The sequence below is a fragment of the Bombus pyrosoma genome, linkage group LG2 (assembly GCF_014825855.1).
Source record: "Bombus pyrosoma isolate SC7728 linkage group LG2, ASM1482585v1, whole genome shotgun sequence".
Lineage (NCBI taxonomy): Eukaryota > Metazoa > Arthropoda > Insecta > Hymenoptera > Apidae > Bombus > Bombus pyrosoma.
Window position 1 is genome coordinate 13,950,494 of NC_057771.1, and position 25,313 is coordinate 13,975,806.

At 36.0% G+C, this 25,313-nt stretch overlaps 1 protein-coding gene across 8 annotated transcripts in view; it reads right to left on the reverse strand.

Moving 5' to 3' along the window:
• LOC122577820 overlaps positions 1 to 25,313 on the reverse strand; it is a 266,738-nt gene that overhangs the window by 12,291 nt on the left and 229,134 nt on the right. For all 8 annotated transcript variants that reach the window (XM_043749453.1, XM_043749448.1, XM_043749456.1 and 5 more), the window contains 3 exons: positions 22,817 to 22,951; positions 8,067 to 8,185; positions 143 to 321 (listed from right to left, as the gene is read on the reverse strand). In XM_043749453.1, the coding sequence (XP_043605388.1) occupies positions 143 to 321; positions 8,067 to 8,185; positions 22,817 to 22,951 (433 nt within the window). The remainder of the gene's footprint in view (positions 1 to 142; positions 322 to 8,066; positions 8,186 to 22,816; positions 22,952 to 25,313) is intronic.

Sequence of the window (25,313 nt, forward strand, 5' to 3'; positions counted from 1 at the left end):
TAAAATGAATCAGAAATACAAGAGGTTTGTAAAAATATCGGGTGGGATATAAAAAGCATAGACTCGATCATTCTCCGAAAAATGTCTCTATCAAAGGATTATTGTTGAATTCGAGTGGGCAAACAAGAATCGTGAAACTTACGCGAATGATGACCGACTGATTAGCTGCTGGAATGAAGTGCTGCCTGCATTTTATGGGGCCCTCCATGGCGAATAATCGGTGAGGCTCCGGATGTACCACGGAACCCTTCACCGGTGACGTCAGCCCGTAATATTCGACGTCGCACACGCTGGCCGGCTGTTGAGTGCCACCCTCGCGTTCTGAAATATCGACAAGTCGTTGCTGTCGTTGAACGATACGAATTCAATCGACGAAGCCGACGTCGGAAGGATTAAAACTATTTTCGATGCTCTGATGACCAGTCGAATTGCCAGATAAATCGCTCTCCCTCCAACGAATGTTGCATTTAACGAAGATTCTACGTTTCATCGAATATTATTTAATATGTTTTATTCAGTTTCTTTGCAATCCTGTTGTAAAATCGTTTTCTTTACATGAAAATTAAACTACAGAGAGGTAATAACTTTGGTTAAATGGATATTAGAGGATGGTTTCGACTATCAATCTTCCCATTCTACTTAAACGGCAGTTTTAATTACTTCGTGTTGATTATTTTTTATCTCTTTTATATATTTCCGATACTTTGACGACCGGTCAAATTGTAAGATAAATCACTTTCCCATCAACGAACATGATATTAAAAAAAAAATCGTTCGTTAAACAATTTTACCATTTCATCGATTATATTTAATTACTTTTATTTTATTTGTACGTAGTTCTGTTATAAAATGATTTTCATTGAATGGAAATTGAACCACCGAAAGTTAATAATTGTGGTTAAATGAGTATTCGAGCGCCGTTTACTCTGCATTTGGTTGTTTCGCGTCTAGTCAGTAACCTTCCTGTTCTACTTAAACGCCAATATTCTAATTAATTTGTGTTTTTTTTTAAATATAATTCTATTTCTTTCTATTTTTTTTCACACATTTTACTTTCTTTTAGGTTTATACACTATACCTTTATGTATAATTTATAGTAGGTAACAATTGTCAATAGTAAAGCCTCAGGAGCACAGGTTTCAGGACGTAGCTGTGCATAGAGAAAAAACGATTTAAACAAGAGAAATTGAATATTGGGCTGTAACATAAATTCGTCTTGTTTTTATATATAGTTTAGCAAAGATAAAAACAGGATGAATTTATTTTAAAACTCAGTATAATATAATTTTATTTATATCATTGTTTATAAGACATAAATGTAATACAAATTGTACTGATAGACGGTCATATTAAAGTCAAATGCACGGTACTATATCGTCAAGTTCATTTCCGCGTAATCGAGGCGCGCGATACTTTGTCGCACGACGATTTCGTCATTCAACGTTGGCGAGATGTCGGCTAAATTAGCGGAGTAATTTCAGTGGCGCGAACGATACGTCAAACGTGAACTCGTCACGTTGTAAAAGCTCGCCGCACGTTGTTGCGCCGGGTAACCAAAATTCTGCGCGCGATACGACCTCAGTAAATAAACATGAACGTTAATTGTGAGTTTTCCAGAATCGTGTTTAATAAAGTAAAATAGGAAACATGTTTGCGATGAGATGGAATTTTGCACAAACGATTCTCTCTCTTATGGTTATTACGCAATTCCTGTACATTCTTCTCGCTACAGTTTTTGTATAAAAATTACGGAAATATTCGAAAGCTTGAACTGATAATACTTTGAGTATAATATAGTATTTTCTTTAACAATTTTACTAAATCTGAAGTACTAAATAAGGATTATATTAAAGCATTATATTAAAATTTTTATCGTTTGGTGTTCTTAAACTTAGAAATATATTCTTACGAGATTTGCAAGATTAAAGTATAAATTATTATGACTACAATACATGCAACTACATAAAAATTATGATTATGAGTAATCCAACGTTCTTCTTTGTAAACTCAAAACTATTCATTTCTCCGCTATAATTATTACTAGTTACTGAAATTAAAAGTCTGATATTTAATTACAGTTCGCATAAGACTCTGGTATTATAAGAATTTTATTTCTACCAGGAAAATAGAAACATTTCTCCTTTCTCGTTCTTTCTTTACGCAAGTTCTCCTCCAAGAGTTTCAGAAGACATCGGTCTCGTGTATGCACGGAAACAAGGGAACTTTCGCTGCGAGAATACTCCGATATCACCTATTTTTGCTAACTTTTCCATGTTTCTAACTTCTTTCCCTTCCTCTAAGTTCTTTTCTTGAGTTTCATTTTAAGGACATTTTCGTTTTGCAGTTTGCTTACGTATATGCAATGCCTGTTTAAGATATGATTTCACAAAACGTTCTGTATATTTTGATCTTTTACGATCGTATTATACTTATTAAGACCAGCATAATGCAATTCGAATATTTATATATATTGTACGTAGAATGATATAGAAATGTACATATGTTGATTTTGCATCCCATTTTGAAATTTATTTGTAATAAATTGTCTTTTTAATTTATTGTAACAATAATATAGCTATATTGAAAAAAAATCTCACGCGTTTATTTACACGCTTCCATGGTGATATGAAATATCTCACTTTTTAATTACAATCAAATACTTACGTAAACAAACGTTATGAAATCGAATATATGGATATGTACTTTACACGTCTCTCTGCAACATATGCAGTTTTTTTAATATTTGTACCTATAAATAGTTGATTGTCGATTTGTTCGATTATTTCATTTCACTTTATATTTTATAGGCTTCATTTCGTTTTGATTGAGAAATACGTCGAGTTTTGAATTATTTGAATTACGAAAAGTAACTGATGATAAAATTAAGCAGTGCCGGTTTAAAAAAAACTGTAAGATGCTTTCAAATAATTTTGAAATTTTCATAGATCTACTCATTTCTATGAAACGTTAACAAACTCCTACAAACATTATAAAATCACACATTTCCGATTTTTCTCGTTATAAACTAGTTTCGATCGAAGTAGGTCACCATCTGTATAATTCAGCAGCGAATGCGGTGACACGGAAACCGTCTTTTAATTGACTAAATATTTTCTGGTTACAAAGTTGTGCTTGATTCAAAGTTCCGTTCACCAAGCCTCAAAAGTTGCACAAATAAAAAAGTAGAATCCGATTTCGTAATAAATCTACAAATACGTAAAAGTCCTGATTTCTTTGAAGAATATTTTCGAATAAAATAGCGGCGCTAAATAGAGTCTTTCTGCAAATCTTTTTCTTTAGAAAAAGGAGTTGTTTGAAAAAATAGCGACTAAAAACATATTATTATTTTCGGTCCCAGAAAGTTGATATGAAATACTTTGATCCTTCTTTTTCATATCTTTTTTTTTCGCCGGAATATTAAACGAATTTATTACTTTGAAGCGTTTTCGTGAAGAACAGCCGCGAAAGCGAAATTTGCACGTTTCGTTTCGTATGCGAAAATTTCGCGAGGCCATCGTGAGCGAAGGTCGGTGGCCGAGCAGTTTTCGTATATAAGGAAATCGGTCTCTCTGGATGAGATAAAATTTTACGCACCGATAGATTGTCCTTTGGTATTATGGCAATACCGAATCTAAAAGCGACAATCGGTGAATTTGCATGCGAGAAAAATTGTACGATAGTGTTATTCTAGGCCGTACATTCTTTTTCAAAAGAATATTTTATTAATCGAGAAGTCGAGTCAATGTTCTTATAATACTTGGGTCGGGTGCATAAATGCATGACGATATCGTGGTTCGTCGATCAATCTGACATGTCTGTATTATCGTTTCGGGATTTCATCGTACAGTAAATCTTCCCTATGTACAAACAATCTTTTAGAAAATGGTACGATATTGTGAATAGTATATTATGTACATTTTCTTCAAAAAATAAAAGATTAATTTAGATTATACATTTGTAATATTCAAAACTATTTTTTGTAACCAAAAAGAAAAGGAAAAATATTGCTTCCAATTTTTAGTGAAAATCGGAAGCTTTTGAAAATTGCAAATTCATGAATTAGTGTAAAAATTAAAGTGAAAATTAAGCAGAACTTAAACAAGTTAAAAAATTTAAGAGACACGCACATATGAAACTCATCATCTTCACAATTTATTCCCTTTGATCGTTAAAGATATTTAGAAAAATATTTTCTCATTTTAAATTGATATTTAAAAAGAATAATTAATGACCCTCTATTCACCAAACGTTTGATCGATCGATCTGCGCCGTGCTTTCGATCCATCGGCAAACAGTAGCGCTTGATGGCATTATTTCGTAACACAAAGTCATCAGTGCACAATGACGGTGTCCGGAAAAAAAATTGGTGACCGTTAATAACGGGAAAATGTCACGAATTGAAAGTCAGCATGGCGACAAACTGCCGGCATCGATTTGACGATGATTGACGGATGTCGTGGTCGTTCGTCAACGTTATTACGTTTACACGCGGTATACGCGTGTCTGAACACGGCGTTCGTCACTCGATCGATAAGTCCGACTCCGTGGTCGCAATCGAAATTGAAAAACCTAATCAATGGCCAACATGTCCGGAAAAAGTTTTCGATGGACTTGTCGAAACGGCGACGTACCAATATTACTTTTCACTTGTGTTTAATCGATTCGCTAATATTATTAATTATTAAATTACGGAAGAAGCTAATGCAGGTGAATCTTTTCCCGATGTTTCCTTTACTATTTGTAAAATGAACAAACAGGAAATAATGTGCGACAAGATAGCCAGATAAAAACGTCAAGAAGGAAAAAGGTCGGAAAAGTCTGTTCATATAAATTGTACGTTTCGAATTTAGGTACTTCAGCAATGGGTTATCAGAGATTCACTATGATTAACTCTGTCCTCGTACAGGGATTGGTACGAGATGCTGGTTTTATTAAATATTCATCGGAGAGTCTGACGATTTTCATCGTTTATCATTACGCGTCTGCGTCGGCGTAAGAGTGATTTTTCGGATGATTGCGTTTTTCTGTGTGCGACACAGGATAAATTCAGGCTGGATTATCGATTTCCATTTAATGGACACTCCATAAAGACGAATAAAATCGATGCAGGTGTATAATGAACGTGTCCGTATTTGCATACGCGGTTCTTTTTTGGCTTAACTTCATACGACAATCAAATTGAAATCGCGCACTCTATATATTTGTTCCGATATATTACGATCTCCTTATACGATCACGATCAAATTCGACGCTTTACTTTATTTTTCTTTTCTTAAATTGCCACATGGAATCTCTTTTCATTGAATCTAAGCGAACTACGTTTCGTTAAATTATACATGAAATTTGGAACAAAGAAAATTTACGTACTCGGCATCCTTTGTTCCAAGGTTTCGTTATTAAGGTAGCATACATGACAAAGGATGTAGCAGTATTACGTCAAAGGCTCTTATCTTTGCTACATGGTAAAGACGTAGTATAATATCGAAGATCTTCCGCCCCTTTTAAGCCGAAAGACACTATATGGAGTTATCAGGTATGGGGGTTGTCAATAACTTTTTCATAGTTTATCACGTTTTATTTTTAATTAGACAATTTTAATTAACTTATTATAACTTTATTCGAGTAAGAAATCGGACAATTTAATTCTTCTCCTTTTCCTCCCCGTAAGATTTAAGCCACACTTGCGATTAGTATAAGTAGCTGCTTTACAGAATAATCTACTTTCAAAGTAGCAAAGAATATCTCTTTAAATATAAACGAATGCATCTTCACACTTCTTTTATACTTAACAAATTATCAAACAGTAGGAAGCTCTCGTAAACTTTTTGGCACCACTTTCCAACCCTCGTCTCGTACCAGACCTTTCCATCGCCTTCCAAATTTTTCAAGAGAATCAGGAAGAGAAAACTTTAGGAAGGAGTGAACGGCGATAATCGGACCCAATAAAAGATTCATAGCCATTCGATCGAACGACCAATAGTTCGGTCTCTTTTCGCCACCACTGGGTAACATTATGGCAGCATCTTATGGTTATGTTCTATCGGATGGTTACCTGTCTAACTATACCTGTATAGGTATATGGAGGTATATAAAGATCCAAGAATACACTTCGGTGCGAATGAATTGATTATTCGAAGAATAGAACAGACTGAATGGTAGATAACGGTGTAATCTGTTCTGCTTGTCAACTTTTATAATTGCGAGTTGAGATTACTAATTTTAATAGGAATGTGTTATTAATTTAGGAATACTAATTTTGAGGTATAAGAAATTTAGAAAAAAATACACATTGATCGTTATTTTGCATTTATGTGATCAACATTGATTACAATCAATTAAAAGATAGGAGAAAATGATGATATTTTTTCAATGTATTTTGGAATTTGCTGTTGTTAATGTCATCTTCTTGTGGTGAATTAACTCGTTTATTTTGTCTTTTGAGAATTGAACATTGATTGAATAATAACTTATTGTAATGAAATTAAAAAGCTAATAAAAGATAGAGTTGATCAGTTTTGCTTCTGGATGATTTGAATATCACTGTTTTAATTTAAATCACATGTTCATGAATGTTAAATAAGTTCTTTTTTCGGATATTGTTTTAGGAAACGCCAATTGTACGCGCGCTGCACGCTTACAATGACCGTAAATGCAGCAGTATGGATAATGCTACGTTCTTGGCCACGAGCCAACTAGGTTCTCGGATTATCATGTGCACGGACGCATCTATATTCATCCGGTTAAGGATTCGGATGGTCCGATACATCGGCTTACAGGGACAGTAATTAGTCGTTGGTAATTAGCAGCCAGACTAAAGCACTTGATTTCGGATAGCTCGATCGAAGAATCGGAGTCAAAATAATTGATCTATCGCATAGATACTGCCGTATGATTTTCTTCTTCTTTCTCGCATCCATCGTATCCTCCGCATAAATTAATCCTCGAAGCATTGGACACGAACGAAAATTCCTTGCTCAGTTCGTTTTAATTAAAAAATGTTCCATTGACTTCTTTTTGATTGACTGTATATTATTTTATGGAGAAAGTACAAATTAACGAGGGTATACGTAGAGTAGGTTGAAATTTTAATCGTGAAACAATACCATTCTTTCGATATGATCGAGTTGCGTTCGTGTTTGTATTAGGAAATATATCGAAGAAAATTGGATGAAAATGGTCCTTTGTTCGAATATCATTTGCATTAACATACTAATTGTATAGCAATCAGTCGCATTACTTTTTTTATCGAACAATCAGTGTTGATTACGCGTGCACCTTTGCTGACTGTGGAGTAAAAGGTGGTTCAAATATCTGGGCTGCATATTGTGTTCTTTCCCTCCTATTCATTACGCAATACTTAATTAACCTTGTGTAATTGGAATTTTGTTTGCTTGACGGGATGAAGAAATTCTAATTGACTATACCTTTTCATTTTAATTTGAAAGCAGCTAACCAGCCATTCTTACGAGTCAGATCGTTTGACGTTAGCTTGTAACATGGCGGTAATAAAATAAAGTAGAAGATGTAGATATTTAGATACGTAGCTTTCAAAACACAAATTATTACATATTGATCAATTACCGATTTTCTTTCTGTTTCACATAAAATTTCCTGCTAACCTTACAGTTGGACTATGAATTTTTATATACTTGCGATAAATGTAAATATGCAGGTATGAGCACAAATACAAAAATATATAAAGTATCAAAAGTGAAATAAATTTGATGACATTTCTTATAGAATGATTACTTTGATTCAAGTTTTTATCAATATCCGTAAACATATGAGTTTGTATAAATATACATAGTTTATTGATAATGTTTATAAAATTACAGGCAACTATCGTTCAATTTCCATCGAAAAAGACCCAATGAAAAAACATTTACTTCTCCATGTACCATGTACGTATGACAGTTCCAAGAATCGAAGTAAACCTATTATCCATTAGGACCTGAAAACTGGCAAGATCTTATTGAAAACAGCGATGTAACGATCTAAAAACCCCTCCGATACTTTTATACGTAACGCTGGAATCGTTGAAAAGATGTGAAAGATAGTCGGCTTACCATCGTGAAAGTAATAAGAGACGTCCATGTATTCCTCGTCGGTGAGGCCATTGGTGGCTCGTCTCAGAACGACCGTCATATCTCTGCCATTAGACGAGTACCTTTTCGGCTCGACATACCTGCAAAAGAAAAAAAGAAGAAAAGAAAGGAAACGAGAGGAAAAACGAAAATAGAATCTGCTTTTACACGGCAGCCACCTTAGCTAGCTAGCAGGTAGTAATTCGTAAGCTCTGTGTGTGTGTGGGAGGGAGGCGAAGGGGGGATTCGCGTCATTTCTTCGCGGAAAACACGTCGTTCCGTGGAGACCGGCTGTAAATCACATGACTGCTATCAGAAATGTCGTAAAGCTCGCGACTCTATCTTCCATCGGATATCTTCGAACGGATGCTCCCCGTGGTTTCAACGAGCCGAACCGTGTGTAATTCAGAAGCAAACATACCTGCGCTCGATCGTTTTCTCACGCTTCTTGGATCTGACGAGAGATTCTGACTTTTATCGCACGAGCCCGCTTGTACTTAAAATCATTAGTTCTTGACCCACCAAATATTACCGAGAGTATTTTCTAACGTTTTATTTTATTTTTACACATAGCGTAATATCTTTTATATTTTCGCAGCCTTCAAGTTTTCATAAATGGATAGACATCCGCAATGTAGCAATAATATTTTCGAAAGGCTAGTAAAGGTATAGTTGTTAGAACTCCCGGATGTAAGTTATGTCTAAAAGAAATTATATTTCGGTGTTTCGCCATGATAGCTTAAAAAATTCTCGATTTAGGTAATAAAAATTTGAAGAAAATTGAAGAAGTCCAAAAAATGATCTTAAAGTTGCATAATAGATTGGCAACTAATAAAAAGAGAATATTTATCGTATGTAGATATACAAACACCTGCGAGCAATCACTAAAGGAAACCAATTTCATCCCATTTGAGATTCTGCCATTGTCAGTTTGGTATTTCTCAAGAGTCGATAGTAACGGAAGAACGTCGAACGTCTTTCAGTCGAGTCGCTTCTCTCAGAATGCGGCCGTGTGAATAATAAACGCCGCGTTTGGCACGTTTGCTCAGCCGGCTATTATGAATAATGTTCGCTTCGATTTGTTCTCGAGGACTCTGAATAGAATTCACAAGGATTTTCCGGTAAGGACAAACACACACACACACACACAAAGGAAAGTGAAGTCCTCCTACAGACATCGTTTTCCATCATTCTGTTTCTCTTTCTCGTATCCTACTCGTTTCTTTTCTTTTATGACGCTAAGTCGAAACGCCCGAAGGAAGTTTCCCGTGAATTATGAAGCTGGCGCCTTTATGTCAAAGCGGTACGTCTCACCATATACTTGACAAGCTTACGTGTGCTACGTTTCCGCGCGATGTATGTAAGTTGGGCAAGTAGTGGCACAAAGCGCCATGTAAATTTTCCACGTCGTTCACTTCCATTTTGCTCGGCTCGAAGTTGTAAATGAACGTCCTGGGAACGGTGTCTCGCGATAACCCATGCCTGAATCCTCCATGAGACAGCGTATAGTGATAAGTCAATGTTTGCCGCAACGGTTTTGTCCCATGATAACGTCTTGTCGCGTGCCATCGGATGGTTATTAATTGATGGAATAAATTAACACGGTTTTTGGCTTGGCAGACGCGACATCGTATTCGACCGATTTCCCAGCAAATTAATTAGTTACGTGATTAAAAAGTGAATAGAACACTACGTTGTAATGTATAGTCTGGTGCATTCATGACGTCGAGTGATAACAACTGACGCCTCTTTCGGAATTGTATTATTTCTGAATAATATAGGGAATTTTAATACGACTGAGATCGATTACGAAAAAAGTGATGTGAATTTTATGGGTCTATGGGATATCGGTTTACGGTTACCTTTCTGGATTTTAAAAGTGTCAATAAACTTTTATGACACTCGGAACAATAATAAAGTAATTCCATATAAAGGAGATTAATATAATTAAATTGGTTATGAAGAAGATTATGTGAATTTTATGAATCTACAAGCTGTCATAAAAATACTATTTTTAACTTTTAAGACGGTACAAAATTCTTGTGAGAGTAATAATGTGAGCATATGGAAGCTTGATATAGATAAGAAATTAGATATGAAAATCTAAATTTAGCTCGTTTAAATGTATAAGAAATTGTAAGAGTGATCTCTCCGACTTTTAGAGGATGGTATCAAAGGTTCTTGTAAAATTCAGCATGGTAATGAGAGTGGTTCCTCATAAAGAGCCTTGAATAATTTCAGATATGTATGTAAAACCTGCGAATATCCGTGGATGAAATATTTAAATAGTTATTTCTTCGACTTTAAAAATATTATTTCAGAGATTTTTTTAGAGGCCATAGACCATTCGGAGATCTTCGTATCATTTTAGGAGCCTTCGAATTCCGGAATTCTTTAATTTCTCAATCCTACCCAACGTCCAAGAATCTCCCAATTTTTTGAGACATATCAAAATCGATTTTCAAAGACCTCCGAGTTTCTCGAAGTCCCTTAAACTTTCGGGATCCCTGAAACGTTTACCATCTCTGGAAAGACATCTCCAAGTTTTGTAGCCCTGCGAACTTCTGAACTCATCCAATTCATAATATCCTTTAGATCCTGCAATATCCCATAGATTCACCGAGTCGGTTACATCGTTTGAGAGTTACTTAATGAGTTTTGAGGCACAAAAGCGCGCCTCTAAAAATTACAGTATCCCATTAAACATCGCGAACCTAGGAAATTCGTTTTTAAATGGATTCGCTCCTTTGTTTCCGAGTTAATATGATTTTGGAAATCATAATGCTCCGTTTAATTAGCGATACAAGGCGTTGGTCTCGATAATCGTAGTACGACAAAGCAGCGAATATATACAAGATAACTTTTTCAAAACTGGGTCAAACGACTTGAGTCTTTTTGAGGAGTTAGAAGGCTTAGTTTACCAATCTCGTTTAGTTTACTAAATGACATGTAAATGAAATTTTTGAAAATATTGCAATTGGTCGGAATCATAAGGAAAACCTTTTACGATATTTTTATATTAGTTTTATACACGCAGAAAATTTCATTGAAATTGGTTGATGCGGAAATAAGCAACCATAATCGAAAGATGTAAGAATCTTCAAAATTATTACAGCTTCTGGCCGATAGTCATGGAAAACTGAGAATTTTACTCTTTTTAACCATTGTAACTCACAGCAGCGTTAATTGATTTCTATAAAATTTTCAGCGTATATTATAACTAAAATAAATCTACAAAATGTTCTGTTCAAATTTTCACTACAGATTCAGATAAGAATGTAAAAAATTTTTTTACTAATTTCTTCCCCATTCAATTGCAACCAATAGCAATTTTTTCAAGATTCTTTTTACATATCATCTATAGTCAAGTAATCCTTCTAAACTCTAAGAAGAAGTTGTCGTTTGGTCCAGTTTTAAGAAAGATATTCTGTTTTGAAGGACATCCGAATACTGTCGCGAGTCACTGTATATATACATATTTGGGAAACCGGAAGATTAACTGCGTTATTGACACAAAACTTGCTTCAGTTACGCTGGTATTTGCGAAATTAGCGAAGTTATAATTTCATCCGCGGTTATGTTACGTTAGCTTCGTGTGATGGTAAGCCGAACGGGGGAACGTTGAAGCGCGAGCTTTTCGATTTCTTTGATTAAAAACTTGGAAAAATTTATAATTGCACGGGGCAACGTTTGTTAATTAATGAGCAGCAAACAAGCATAAATAACGAAGGAAAGTTTAAACATAATTTCACGTGAGCAACCGTGGTTTCATGTCTCGAACAACCACCTACAACGTTAATGTTATTTACACCGTTATTTATACGTCAAGCTGACGTATATACGAAATGAACAAGAGATCCCTGCAACTCAAAAAGAAGGAAAACAACAATGAATAAAAGGGAAGAGGGAAAAATAGGAGAAAAATGTGACGGGCATAGCGAATCGCATTTCGCGGCGAATCGGGTAAACGTTGGGGACGAACTTGGATGAGACAACAAAAACTCGTTGAAATTTCACTCGCGAGCCGCGCATACACTATGATGTTACGTCGCATAATGCTCGCACGAAATTCGATTTCTCCATCGAAATTCCGTTATTGGTTTTTCAAGAATCTCGGCTTCCATACGTATCGTCATTACTTTTGATCATTGCGCTTCGGAACTTAAGCGTAAATTTCACACATCAATTTTTCTTGATACGTTTCGTTATTCACCTTAACCACCACAACTAACAGGGTTGACAACATTTTTCATGAAATTATCGGTTCACAGTGTTACTTTTTTTTGGACATACGAATGAGTTTTTTTGATAAAGTATACAAATAAAGACTTGTCTTTCCTTTGCATTCCGATTTCTTTGTTTTATATTTCAGTCATCGATACTCCTAATGTTGAAAGAGTCTTTTTAAGAAAAATTGTGGCAAGAAATAAAATATGGTTTATATTCGATTGAACAGGTTACTTCAATTCTTCCAATGTACGAAGCAACGTTATTAAACTGGCAGAAAAGATCGCGTCAATGTTTTGGTAGAATAACTCTTTAACTTCCTTAACATTTTAAACTTTTATTCGCGAATTTCTGATATGCGAACGTTGCGCGGGCTCACAGGGATCCAGTGTGTACTTTTTCTGTGCAAACCAGGTAGGACAGGCAGAACGTAGCGTGCCAGTCTTTTCGAATACTTTACTCGAGAAGATTGTCAGACACCAATCGTGGCTCGTACGTCACTCAAACGAGATTTTAACGCGAACTACACGCGGACCAACCATTCCTATGCGTCATATTCACATACACGTGGAACTTCTTTCTTCCTTGCAATTTGCATGAAAGTTTCGGTTCGTTCGTATGGAGTGATATGACGTTATGTTTTTCTGACGGAGAGTTTATTTTCCTAGACTTATTTTTCATTGTTGCTTTTAGCTTTCCCTATTACTTTTTTCTGTTATTCTTCGTTCGTTGCATTGTATGTATTTTATGCATTTAAAATTTTGTGATAAATTTGGGTCAATTTATGATATTTTGATCAGGGTAATATAAGTAAAATATAGATAATTATTAAACTGTGGCGTTTATGCTCATTCATATCGACTAAGAGAAGGAAACAGAAATATTTTATATTTTAAATATTTCGTATATTCTGATACACCATGTGAATTCTGTGCATTTTTACATTTTTAAATTTGCCACAAATGTATAAATATCCGTAGTCTAGTAATTCTTGCACAAATACGGCAATAAGGATTTAGCGTAAATTTGTATAAAATGTCGGAGTTAAATCTTTACAACGAGTGTTACAGTTCCATTAGGACATCACTTACAACTATACAACTGACGAACGAGGAACGAGCCACTTAACATTTAAAACCAAGTTAACATCGTGAGTAAGTAAAGCAATTTATTGCATGGTGTAATGTTTGGCAGAGTAGTTTCTGTCCACTCTACTTAAGTAGCGCATGTACACAATTGCTGGGACGTATCGAAGCGCAACGAAGTAACGACCATACAAGAGCTGTTGTCACCTGACAGTTTATTCATCGTGTACATACGTACATTGAAGTTCAACTTTTCATTGATATTAACTCTTTTTTCACAAAGACAAGCATCACTGAAAAATAGGATTAACTCTGCTGTGTTCTTTCGATCGAAAAATCTTCTTACATGTTACGAACAAGAATATGTTTGGAACATAAAGATTCGGGAATTACAGCAGAATTATAATAAAAATTATTCTATTGTTTTTCTGTTACAATTAAACTACGGATATTTACGCAGATTCGTATTCTTCGTAAATATAATTTACAAAATGGAATTTAGATAGAAAAATGTTCTATCCGTTAAATATTGTGAATGACACTTTGAATATCTAATACATATTTCTGTATATTATGTGCATTATTCGCATTGTTGCATCATCAAACTTGCCATAAATGCATAAAGATCACAACATTCTAACTTTTAATTTTTACTTTAAAGATATGTATTAATACGAGAACTACCGAGCCAGTTAAAATGACTAATATCAGATTTTTCTTTCTCCTACAATCTCAAAATCAATATATACCGGCAATTATCTTAAATATATATACCGTCCAACTGAATAGAAGCCATTACAACCCCGAGGAGTAACGAGGTATTAACAATCATAATCTCGGCTTCTTGACAATCGGTTTTCATTCTCGGCCGCTGCTTTAACGAGCTACGAATCGAAGGCCAAAGTAAACGGCTTTAATTCGATGCGGAAACAATGGCGGTCGAACCGCCGCTTAATCCAGCGCCGTGCCTCGTCTACGGCGATCGCTGATCAATTATTATTGACTCTGCCGGAAATTATACGCGCGGATCTCTCGTCGTGATTGTTTGCCCTGTATTAAGTGCTGCGAACGCTCGATCGCGAGTACCACGGCATTTGATTTTGCCGGAAGTTGGAGGGACCCGATGATCGTCGACACAGTGTGGAGTCGCTTCATTAGTCGTCCTCCTAACGGGCAGAGTGGCTTTTAGTTGGCCGCTGATGCCACGCGGAGATTAAATTACTCAACAACCCCTGGTGCCCTCGATTGATCCTCGATGTATCTCGTCTACGCATGGACGCGGATTAAACGGCGCGTGCTGTGTCCTACTCGTATGGATAATCGTGGCCGTCCGTTTTTATGCTGTCACGTGTAGCTGGTGTACGTGGATCGTGAATGAAATCAATAATTGGTTTTACGATGTGGAGTTTATTTAGGATGAAATTCGTTTTTTGAAAGCGCAATCAGTGATTAGCTCAATAAAAGTTTCGAGACCTTTTTGGGCTAGTTTGTTTGAATTGTTTGTTACTTTGTTAGTCGAGGGCTTTTGACTGTATTGTAAACTTGGTTAAAGTTGTTAAGATGTTGATAGTAAATATTTTAAGTACACTGATAGTACAATCTGTCGATTATTTCTATATCCTACATAAGAAAATGGTGAGTTCTATCAACTTGTCCTTCAAATCTCGATGAATTTACGCTTTCAATCTTTTCAAACATTACATATTTTCAAACGCAATGGCCAAAAAATCAATTCTGCTTGATCACCAACTACTGAAACAATTCAACCTCTGCATATTATTAAACCAACGAAGAAGAAATTCAACAAGTTTCATCGGCGCGTTTTGTTTAGCTTTAAACCGCTAACCAGCTCTTCTCCCGTTGGTTAAAGGTTTTTACCCGCTGGTTTTCCATGGAACAGCTTGTCCCCGTATCCGTGGACGAACGATAAGCCCTGCACCGGTGGTTGATCGCATTATTACCGGGCACAAAATATTCCAGCCGGTTCTTGCTCGCGTCCCTCTCACTAAAGTCGCTTTAAATGCATCGTGAAAGTCGGACCGCGGCTGAACAATGGAAAACGTGCCTCCGGCTACGGAGAAGAACGGGCAACGGATGAAACACGAGCGTTATTTTGCATGAATTTTTACGAGATTAAGCCAGCGTTAGAAATTAAGCTTGATTGAAAAAAAAAAAAAAGAAAAAAAAGGAAAGAAGAGAAGAAACCTACGCTACGTCGTCGCCGAGCTAAGGTCGATGGTTTTTGCGATAGGAGCCCGAAGAAGTTTGGCCGGAATACGTGTTCATCGCCGGCTAGAATGAAATTGCTCGTGTTAAAGCCCGTTTTTGTACAATTTAAGGGAAATTATTGCAGAATTTACGGTAACAGAAGGAAATTCGAGTAATTTCCTAGAGAGAGAATTTTGTTTGAGCTTCTGCTTATTTTGCGACCAATGTGTTTTAGAGGATATCCTTCGCAGAAGTAAATTTTAATCAAGAGTCTATTTACGTCGCGATTTAAGCGTTAGCAATTGAAAAAGACAGCAGTTGAATTGAAAGATCGCGATCTTCTTTTTCTCTTCAGAGTTATTTTCGGTGCGAGATAGCTGCATTTTTATACGCTAGGAAAACATAATCGGCGAATTTATCGCAACTCACGAAGCGCTGGTAAACGCGAGTGTATATCGTCGAAGTTTTAGCGCACCTGTTCTCAGCGTAATTATTGTTTTTCCGGGGAAAAAGGATCTCTTGAACGCGATCCAGTAGCCGGTCGAACGTTTCGAGGGCTTGAAAAATTTACACGAGATTTCAATCCACTTTACTCCTTTGAAATAATAAGCGTTTCCCCTCTGATGCTGTTTTGTAGAATAATTTTTGAATAGTGTAGATAAATTTTGAATTTATCCGTTCATTTGTGTCGAGAGATAAATTGGACATGAAGTTCATGAGCCGAAACGAAATAAAATGAATGTCCGTGTCAAGTACGCTTTATGACACTTCACGTTTATAACCTTTGATTTCCGTGAGATTTCTAGAGCCTACCTCGCGAAAAACATCGCGTCTAGACTGTATGAATGATTCACTTGAACGCCTTGACAATATCATCATTCTTATCGTGAAAGATTATCCTACTTATGCACTCGTCTTCATTTTTTCATATCAACTGAAATTTATTTATTTTATTTCTATAAAAATTTATTTTATTTCTATTTTATGATCGATCAGGGGTTTAATTTTTTAAAGTTAAATATATAGCAAAGAAATAATAAAGTATAAAATCTGTTTGCATTAGATCATGCAAATAAGCTAATCCTTATAAAAAACAAGTTTAAACTTGAAATTTCCAAAACTCTAAGAAGCCAATTATTTTCATAAATCAATCAGCCACTCCCATAGATCTTGTAGAGAACACTTGGAATTTCTATTTCAAATATCATTTACTTCGAATTTAATTTTGTTCTTTTTTTTTCTCATATTCTTTTAAAAATCCTATACGAGGAGCTGAGTTTTGCCAGTTTGCATAAAAGAACGTTTTACAGTTATTATTGGATAAAGTTAATTATATTATTTCATATGCTGAAAAGGTATCGTGACAGAGGATGGAATAAAAACTTCATCGTGAAATTTCATATCTTCATCACATTAAAGGGGTGATATATTTCAAAGTTAAGATACCAATGACACTGAATTCAGGTTCTCAAAATCTTGCTTCACGACCCTATGATTTTCAATTTGTCATACATTATTGTTCGTCATTAGCGTAAAAGATTACACAATTTCAACTATGTATAGATTAATTATATAAACTATATAGCTACAAATCGATTCGCCTAGAAAATGACCAGAAAATATTCTTCTTCTTCTTCTAGAAAACAATCATGCATCGGTTTTTTGTTGTAAAGTGTCTAGACTATTTGTATAAACTGTATAACTATACAGGTAAAAATCGAGCCGTCTAGAAAATGATAAGGCATCCTGTTCCTCTAAAAAACAGCCTCCATTGGTTTTTTGATGTAAGGTATCGTCGTGAGGAAGCCCACGGACATTTCGTGTTCGTCTGTTTCTCGCTGCTTACATAATGCATGCGCCGCATCTGTGCACTCCGCGGCATTCCCTTTTGCACTTACTTCTGCTGCCACCGGTCTCCCAAGAGAAAGTTTGCGATACTTTGTTTGCCATGTTGGCCCTCGTATGTCGTGCTCTTTCCACGGCTGGCTGACCGGGCTGGTCTCGTGAGACTTTGCCACCTACGCTCTCGTGAATTGTCCTTGAGATATCGTGTCCCCTTTCTTCATCTTTTTTGGGTTAATTACGATCATTCTATCGGGGATTTCTGGCTATTCTCGAGCGTCGAAGAGGGAAGCTTATGGAGGTTGGATTTGCGGATCTTCTGGGACTACGGTTGATCTTTACGTAGAGCCTCGGTATATTCACGTTCGAAAAGTAATTTGGTGATTAGCGTGAGGAAGTTAATGGAACTGTGGTCTTACGGAGGCTGATATTCTAGAATTGTGGAGTTTGTGGTTTTATCGATATGGATAGAGCCTGGATCTGATTCGGAGAAAATGAATCGAAGTAGTTCGTACGGTTTTCTTCCGGATTTAAAGGTTGACTTAACTCTATAGATTCAGAGTGGAGATTTAATAAAAACGTGAACTTACAGAAGCCATAGGAAGCATTCGGACAAAAGGAAAATTACGTTTCTATTTTAAAGCTTAAATTATGGACGAAACCTATTCCTGAAATTTTTCGAGAATTCTGCAATATCTGGTTCGTAGTTTTACGATATGGATTGAATTTTAATTTGATTCGAAGAAAGGAAATCTTTCGAATTGAAGTCTAGATTTAATTTTGTAAGTAGAGAATTAAACATTCGATGAAGAATCGTAAATACACTATTATCTGTCACGAATGTTCTGTTAAACGGAAACTTGTGTTTTTGTCTTAAAATTCAAATTACAGATTAATAAAATACTTGTCATAAAAATTATAATTTCCATTCTTTAATAATTACGTTCTAGTTAACACTTCCTGATGATCATTGTGTGCCTTTTTTTCTATCGCTAAGGACTAGGAATGCTAGCAGTGCATTAGAGTACCTAACTTCACAAACCAGACACACTATTAACCGCGTTGTTTATGTTTGCACAGGAATTCCAGTCGCTTCGTACCTCACAATTAGATCCTTCAAGTCCAGCTTTTGGACCGACGTGGCTCGCCCGTAGAAGAACGATTCTACGGATTGCGGAGGGTGAGCATCGATCGCGGTTGAAAGGATTTGGAATGTAACCTATTCAGATCGTGCTTCTCCCTCCTTCTCTGCTGCCTTCTCCCTGTCGCTGATCAATATGTGCAGGGGAAAGTCTTTCTCATGCTGGGTTTCCCGTCACGTTTTTCAGTCGGAGATACGTCCATTCTAGGCTGCGTGATTCTTTATCGAGCTACTTTGACATTTATCTGATTAAAATCGAACGATCTGCTTCCTTTGAGGGTGAGACCCTTTCCGGACGTCGCGTTTTAATACATCAAATACTAATTTCATTTTGATATCTCATTTCCACGTTTCCTTCTCCGCGTGGAATAAATACGTTGAATATTTATATTTCTCCTCTTTTTGTAGATAGAGCAAACTTTGATTTGAATTTTTTTGCTTAATTGCCTTGTCTTCAAACGGATATTTCTATATCTGATGCATTTCGATTATTTCATGCGTTATTGGATATATTATACATATAATTCTTTTTTTCTCTCTTTCTTTGAAGTTTATTATCATGTATATATTTACTATCATGTTACTATAGGAGCTTTTACACTTGTGATATTAAATATAATATAATATAATATTCGGAAATTTGGGACGCTACTGTTAAATGCTATGTGTTTATCATCCGTCCATCATTTTGAGTCCAACGACGAAAACGTAGACGAATGCTGTGCGTCCAATGGATATCTCGCTCTAATTATTCTTTGATTGGGAAGTTTTTGAAAAAACTTATAGTGGAGTTGGGATGTTTCTCTAACTTTGTGCAGTAAGCCGCACGGTGCCTCATCTTCGAGTAAACTGAATCTAGTCGAAGCGCAGATTTCATGTCACGAGTTCTAACTCTCCCAGGCAGCATTATATAACAAGATAATAAAAATCTATAATCACAATTCTATTTGAACAATTTATTCGAAACATCATCGAATATTTAATATTTAATTTTCTTCTCGAATCACTCATGAATTTTATTAACGTGGAATCTATTCTGAGGCTTATAATTCTATTTCAGAATTTATTAGTTATTTCTATATTCGATTCTCTCCGAATCGATTATGAATCTCATTGACGTTGCGCCTGCTCTGAATTTTATAATTCTATTTTAGAAATTTATCAGCCACATTATTACACAAGCTATTCTAATTATAATGCCGACCAGTGTTGACATTGTCAACTGTTATTTATATGTTAGTTTATATATTTACGTTGTATGTTATTTCGAAATGATCGTAAACGTTATTATTGTTCGGTCTATTTCGAAATCTGCTATATCAGAAACCTTATACCAATATCATTGGGCATTGAATTTGCAACTACCAAACATGCTACATTAATTACTCTAACGTTAATTTATATAGTCAGTTCGTTTCGAATTGATTGTGAATTTCACTCACGTTTAGTATATTTTAAATCCCACAACTTTATTTCAGAAAATTATTACACTACACGACGTTGAATATTCAATTTTATAGTACTCAAGTCGTTATACTAATTAGTACTACGACCACTGATATAATAAATAAAATAATTTTGTATTACTCCGATATCAGAGCAGCTTTCCTCGCAATACGCTGGATCGCACAAATTTCCCCAGCTCGTTTACGCGTTGTTCGTCTCGCTCTGTCCGATCATACACGTACCTATTCTACTGAGCATGCACCGTACACACGTATCACTGACAAGGCCACGAGTTACGCGCGCGCGTTACACGACAGTTAGAGACATCGCACGCCAGAATTTCACCGATTCGTTTCAAAATTCCTTTTCCGTGGAATGGCTTTACACGTAAAAATTACGATCATCGGATACCATATCAACGAAGGTTAGACGTGCCAAAGGCTATCAGAGAAAAAAAAGAATCTGCAATAAAGGGCGAATAAAAGGATCGTATAAATCGCGTTCATGGTCGATATTCAAATTCCACAATGGCAAAAGACAAGAAAGGAATTCGTCTCTCACGGTACCAGTCTCTTTTTCTTCGATGATGTTCACGTTATTACGTGTAAGAACCAGATCGACCGACATTAAAATGCTTTTTACGAGCTCGTAGAAACCGTGTTCCACGAAGAGCATCATTCGATATGGATCGAGGAATTTTGTGACATTTCTGTATAACTTCCGAACCATTTTCTAAGTATATATATTATATATCGTAATTTGTATTACTTTAATAACTTTTATTTTCATTTAAAACGTTCGTTTAATAAAGTAGCATTTATGTAATGCACGCTATTTCACTGCTTGATCCTTAATAGGTTTTTACTACTTGAAAATTAGAAAATCTGAAGACAAAGAGTTAGACAAGTAACGAAACAGTTCTCTAAAGATGGTGTTACAAGATATTACGGCTGACTAATATCACGAATACCGTTCAAATATTCTGATGACTTTTCCAAAATATATATTTGTACTAAATATCTCCTAGCTTCTATTATACATTTCCACTTCTTTTTCAAACTTCACCAATATAATCGTAGTCATGTCCCATTACAGTACTAATAATATTTCAAAATGTTTCGTATAACATTTCGTATAACATGTAATCGTAATGACCTTCTGCAAGTGTTCAAATGCATACTTCTGTGAGCCATCATACGTGGTCCGCGTGTGTACATGCATCTTGTCGATTCGAATCGCGACGAATCCAGCGGAGAGAGTAGTCGACCTCTTCCTTCTCTCTCTCTCACTTTCTCTCTCTCTCTCTGTTTGTAATATCTTCCCTCTATTGGAAGCCGTGTATTCGACGTAAATGCAAACATGCGTACACGGTGGCGTGTATCACGTGGCGGCGTAGTCATCTTTCATCCTCGACTTCCGACGAGATGAGCGGCTCGGTGTCTCGTTCTCCCGACTGGATGCGCCAATGACGAATAGGTCTGGGCTGATTCCTGATTACGTACCACCCATCCCTATTTCCTCGTGTTCCGTCTCCGCGTGTATATAGTAGGAATCGACAACTCGGCGATCAAGTCGCGCGGTTTTAGATCGAAAAACGCCCTATTATCGTTGTCGTTGCTTGGTTTGCTTGGCCTGCTCTGCGTCATATTGATTAGATCGAATAGAGGCAAAGGAAACGCTAGGAAACCGTAGTCCCGGCTTTTCTATTCATCGAACACCGTCAGAGACTTCGTTGAATACGTTCAATTGCGTTCATCGGGAATGTTGAATGGAATCGTGAATGTTAAAGTGAATGCCGGGTTTTGATGTTTCTGAGCATTGATTGCGTTAATGTAGGTTACTGGTAATAGTTTATAGCCTGGAAAGATGATTCGAAGATTAACCTAGCGAGGGATCAGCATAGGTTTCGCTGTGAGATAGGAACATTCGATATTTTTCTATAGTCTGTCTTTTTACAAAGTTTTAGGAAATTTAATGTGAAACTTTCGTAGAATTGATAATTGACAGGTTGATACAGTGTTGACATAGATCGACGCGTTCACGCGTAGCGAGTAAGTACCGATGACAGAATGAATTTTTGTGATATAAGTACATACGATATCGACTTGGATGCAAAAGATGAATTAAGATGGAGCATAATAAAATATAGAACAGAAAATAAAATGCATGAAATGTTTCACGATATAAATTTATACTGAAATCATTTTTTAGGTAATAAAAATTAGACTAGCAGCGAACGTGTTAAATTCCTAACATTTAACTCTCAACTTAGTATAAGCCTAGACATAAGAATTATTTCATTCTGGAGTATCTAATTTTAGTATGTGTTCTACATCTTACACGATAAATTAAAATGAATACTATGAAATTAAGTAACTTAATTCAGACCTATAGCTCAGATTCTATAGATCGTCTACGAGTCAAAAATACTATCCATGATTTAAGTTCATGAAAGCTGTTTTTGATTGTAAGTAAGTAAGTATGTATCTGCGACATTTTCGCGCGACGGACGGGACAAATTTTCCAAGCTGATGATTCACAATACTGTTCCATGGCGAGAATGTCAACTGAACGTCGCTGATGAACGGACGAGTTCTCGGTATTAATTTCGGAAGTTCAACGAGCTGTGTATCAATTCGCCAACGGATGGCATGGGCGGTTTGCATTTCGCGTTCTGAATCGAATGGAATGCCAAGGACTTCTTAGTACAGTATCCGAGTAATAAGCCGCACACTGTAGATGACGTTGGTATTTCTCGTCTAATAACTGGAGAATCCACTTACGTATCTTGTTGCACGAATTCCGGTGGAAGCTCATGGCTAGGGCTGCAGATTTTCCTGAGGGATTTCGCGGTGTCAAGCGTCCCTCCTTCGGGAAGGCCGTCGAATATTTCGATCGACGATTGGCAATCCGGAGCACTACAACATCCATAAGGAAACATATTACTTGCTGGAAGTCGAGGCTTCCCTTTACTTACAGTTTCCAACCCGTGTTATTTAATTTAATTATGAAACCAAAAGTTAATAAAGATAAATTAATTTCAAGTAGGTCGATTTTAGTTCTTTTAAATATAAAGAGAATGTAATTTATTTTCGGCAGAAATGAAATCATGTATTAAAAAATAGGGGAAGCGTAGGTAAAGAAATTATTATGTCCAAGAGATTGAAAATCTAAGCGATATGTTAATGTGCAAAAGTAGAGATTGAAAGAGATATTGAATTTTCTATTTGTATGCGTTTTCTTTTCTTATGGAAACAAAGTTATTTAACAGCGTGTACGATAATTAGTTCGGATAATTAAGGTTCTATTGTGCCTTGGACATAATAAGCAAATATTTATATTCAAAAACGTTAAAAAATGTGGAATGTCATTTCTGTATGAAACTGAATTTCATTTGCTACGTAGAAAAGCTTTATAAGTTAAAGGAGGGTTGATGGATTTTTTAAAAGGCTTTTCAGTAATATTTCCACGGGCGAGTGCACCTAAATTAATCTCTGTTTATTCGATAACAAATTTTTTAACAATTTAATTACGTTTCTGAATTTATGCTTTGGTTATCCGCTCACTGTAAATAGTAACAGCAATAAAGAAGTGTTATATGAATATATCCAATGTAAAATAGAATGGAGAAAACGGTATTGGATTCAATATGTATCGATTCTAATAAATAATGCAGCTTGGACAAATCGATGTTGGGAGGTTGTTAAAAATTTCTGTGTCACGTATCTACATTTCGATGAGCGAATATTTGGGCGACGAACGGAAAAGGTCAACCGATAAAATTCAAATGAAATATAGATCAGCGGATTTATCACCCACGGATACAAATTATAAAAGTCAGAAAAAGTCAAAATTAATTCGGTGTACACTTGGAGTTTTCATTTGAATGTTGACTGTTCGCTTTGGATTTATAAATATTCTTCTGAAATTACACCAACAAAACATGAATTGTCAATGAACCAGATAGCATTTAACGAAAAAATAACAATCAGGAACCCATGCAAATTTTTTACGTTGTAAATTTTTTTCCAGTAGAGACATTTTTCTATATCTGCTTTCATGTTATCTGTTGGTAATCACTGGCTTTGAATTTACTATTTGGAACATATCGGGGCCAGAACTGATTGCGCGTGCACCGTGTATTGTCAACTATTGTTATATCATATCTGAGGAAAGTTTAAGCTCGATATCGACTTTGCGATCTAACAAATCACAAGTCACATCTAATATACACGAATAGGTACACGAACATAGTAAATAACCTAGGAATTCCATGACTCGTAATATCCAACAAACGGACAGTTGTTATCAAAAGTTTTTGATAGGATTCTGGCACAGGATAGGATTTTGATAGAATATTACTATATTGTCGAGACAATGATTAACTAAGCCTACAGCATAAATATAATATACATGATAATATACATATAAATAGACGGCAAACGGTGATTTCGTAAATTTATATTTTTATGAACACCGCTAAAGAACTGATTTTGATCTAAATAAAGAGTTGGTTTATCCATTGTAACGAATTTTATACTTTGCTTTTACTTATAATTTTAAATTTCTCACAATTTTTGCTATAAACCGTCCCCTATAAGTTCCTTAAAATAATCCAAATTTCCTTAAAATGAATAAAACATACATTGTCATAATATAATCTACATCATTAGGTAAAAGGAATCAAAGAAATACGACAAAGGAAGAACAAATTTTTAACGATCGCTTGATCCTTTCCACCACTACAAACTATCCTCAAAAGGACCTCCTTTTATCTAGCACGGATTTACAATATTCCGTTGAAAATTTATGCCACCTCCGATAAACCCTTCGTCTGAAGCTTGCAGCCTCTCGCCCTGTTCGCATTTCTCTCGATGCGCGACGGTATGCGTGTCTTCGCTTAGTTTATTCCCGGTTATATATCTGCCGTCTGAGGAGCCACGGGGTTACGTTCGTTCCTTGGCTACGGTTTTAGAGGAGAGAGGGGGGTTTGAAGACGCGAAGGCAAGGGTGGAAGGCTTTCAGCCCACCCAGCGCATGTTCCATCTCTTACGGGAACATATCTACAAAGCCACGAATGCATGGTCCGCGCGCGTTGCAACCATTGTGCATGATAATTGAAAATCCCAGGGATACGAGCCAGCCGCATTCCCATGTGATTTACTACTACTTCGTATCTATTACTTCCGAGAGAACTGGTGGAGGGAACCGGGAAAGTTGAATAGGTTTCTGTGCGTTGGCAGCGCTTCGATGAGTTATGCTGATTGATACCTGCGAACG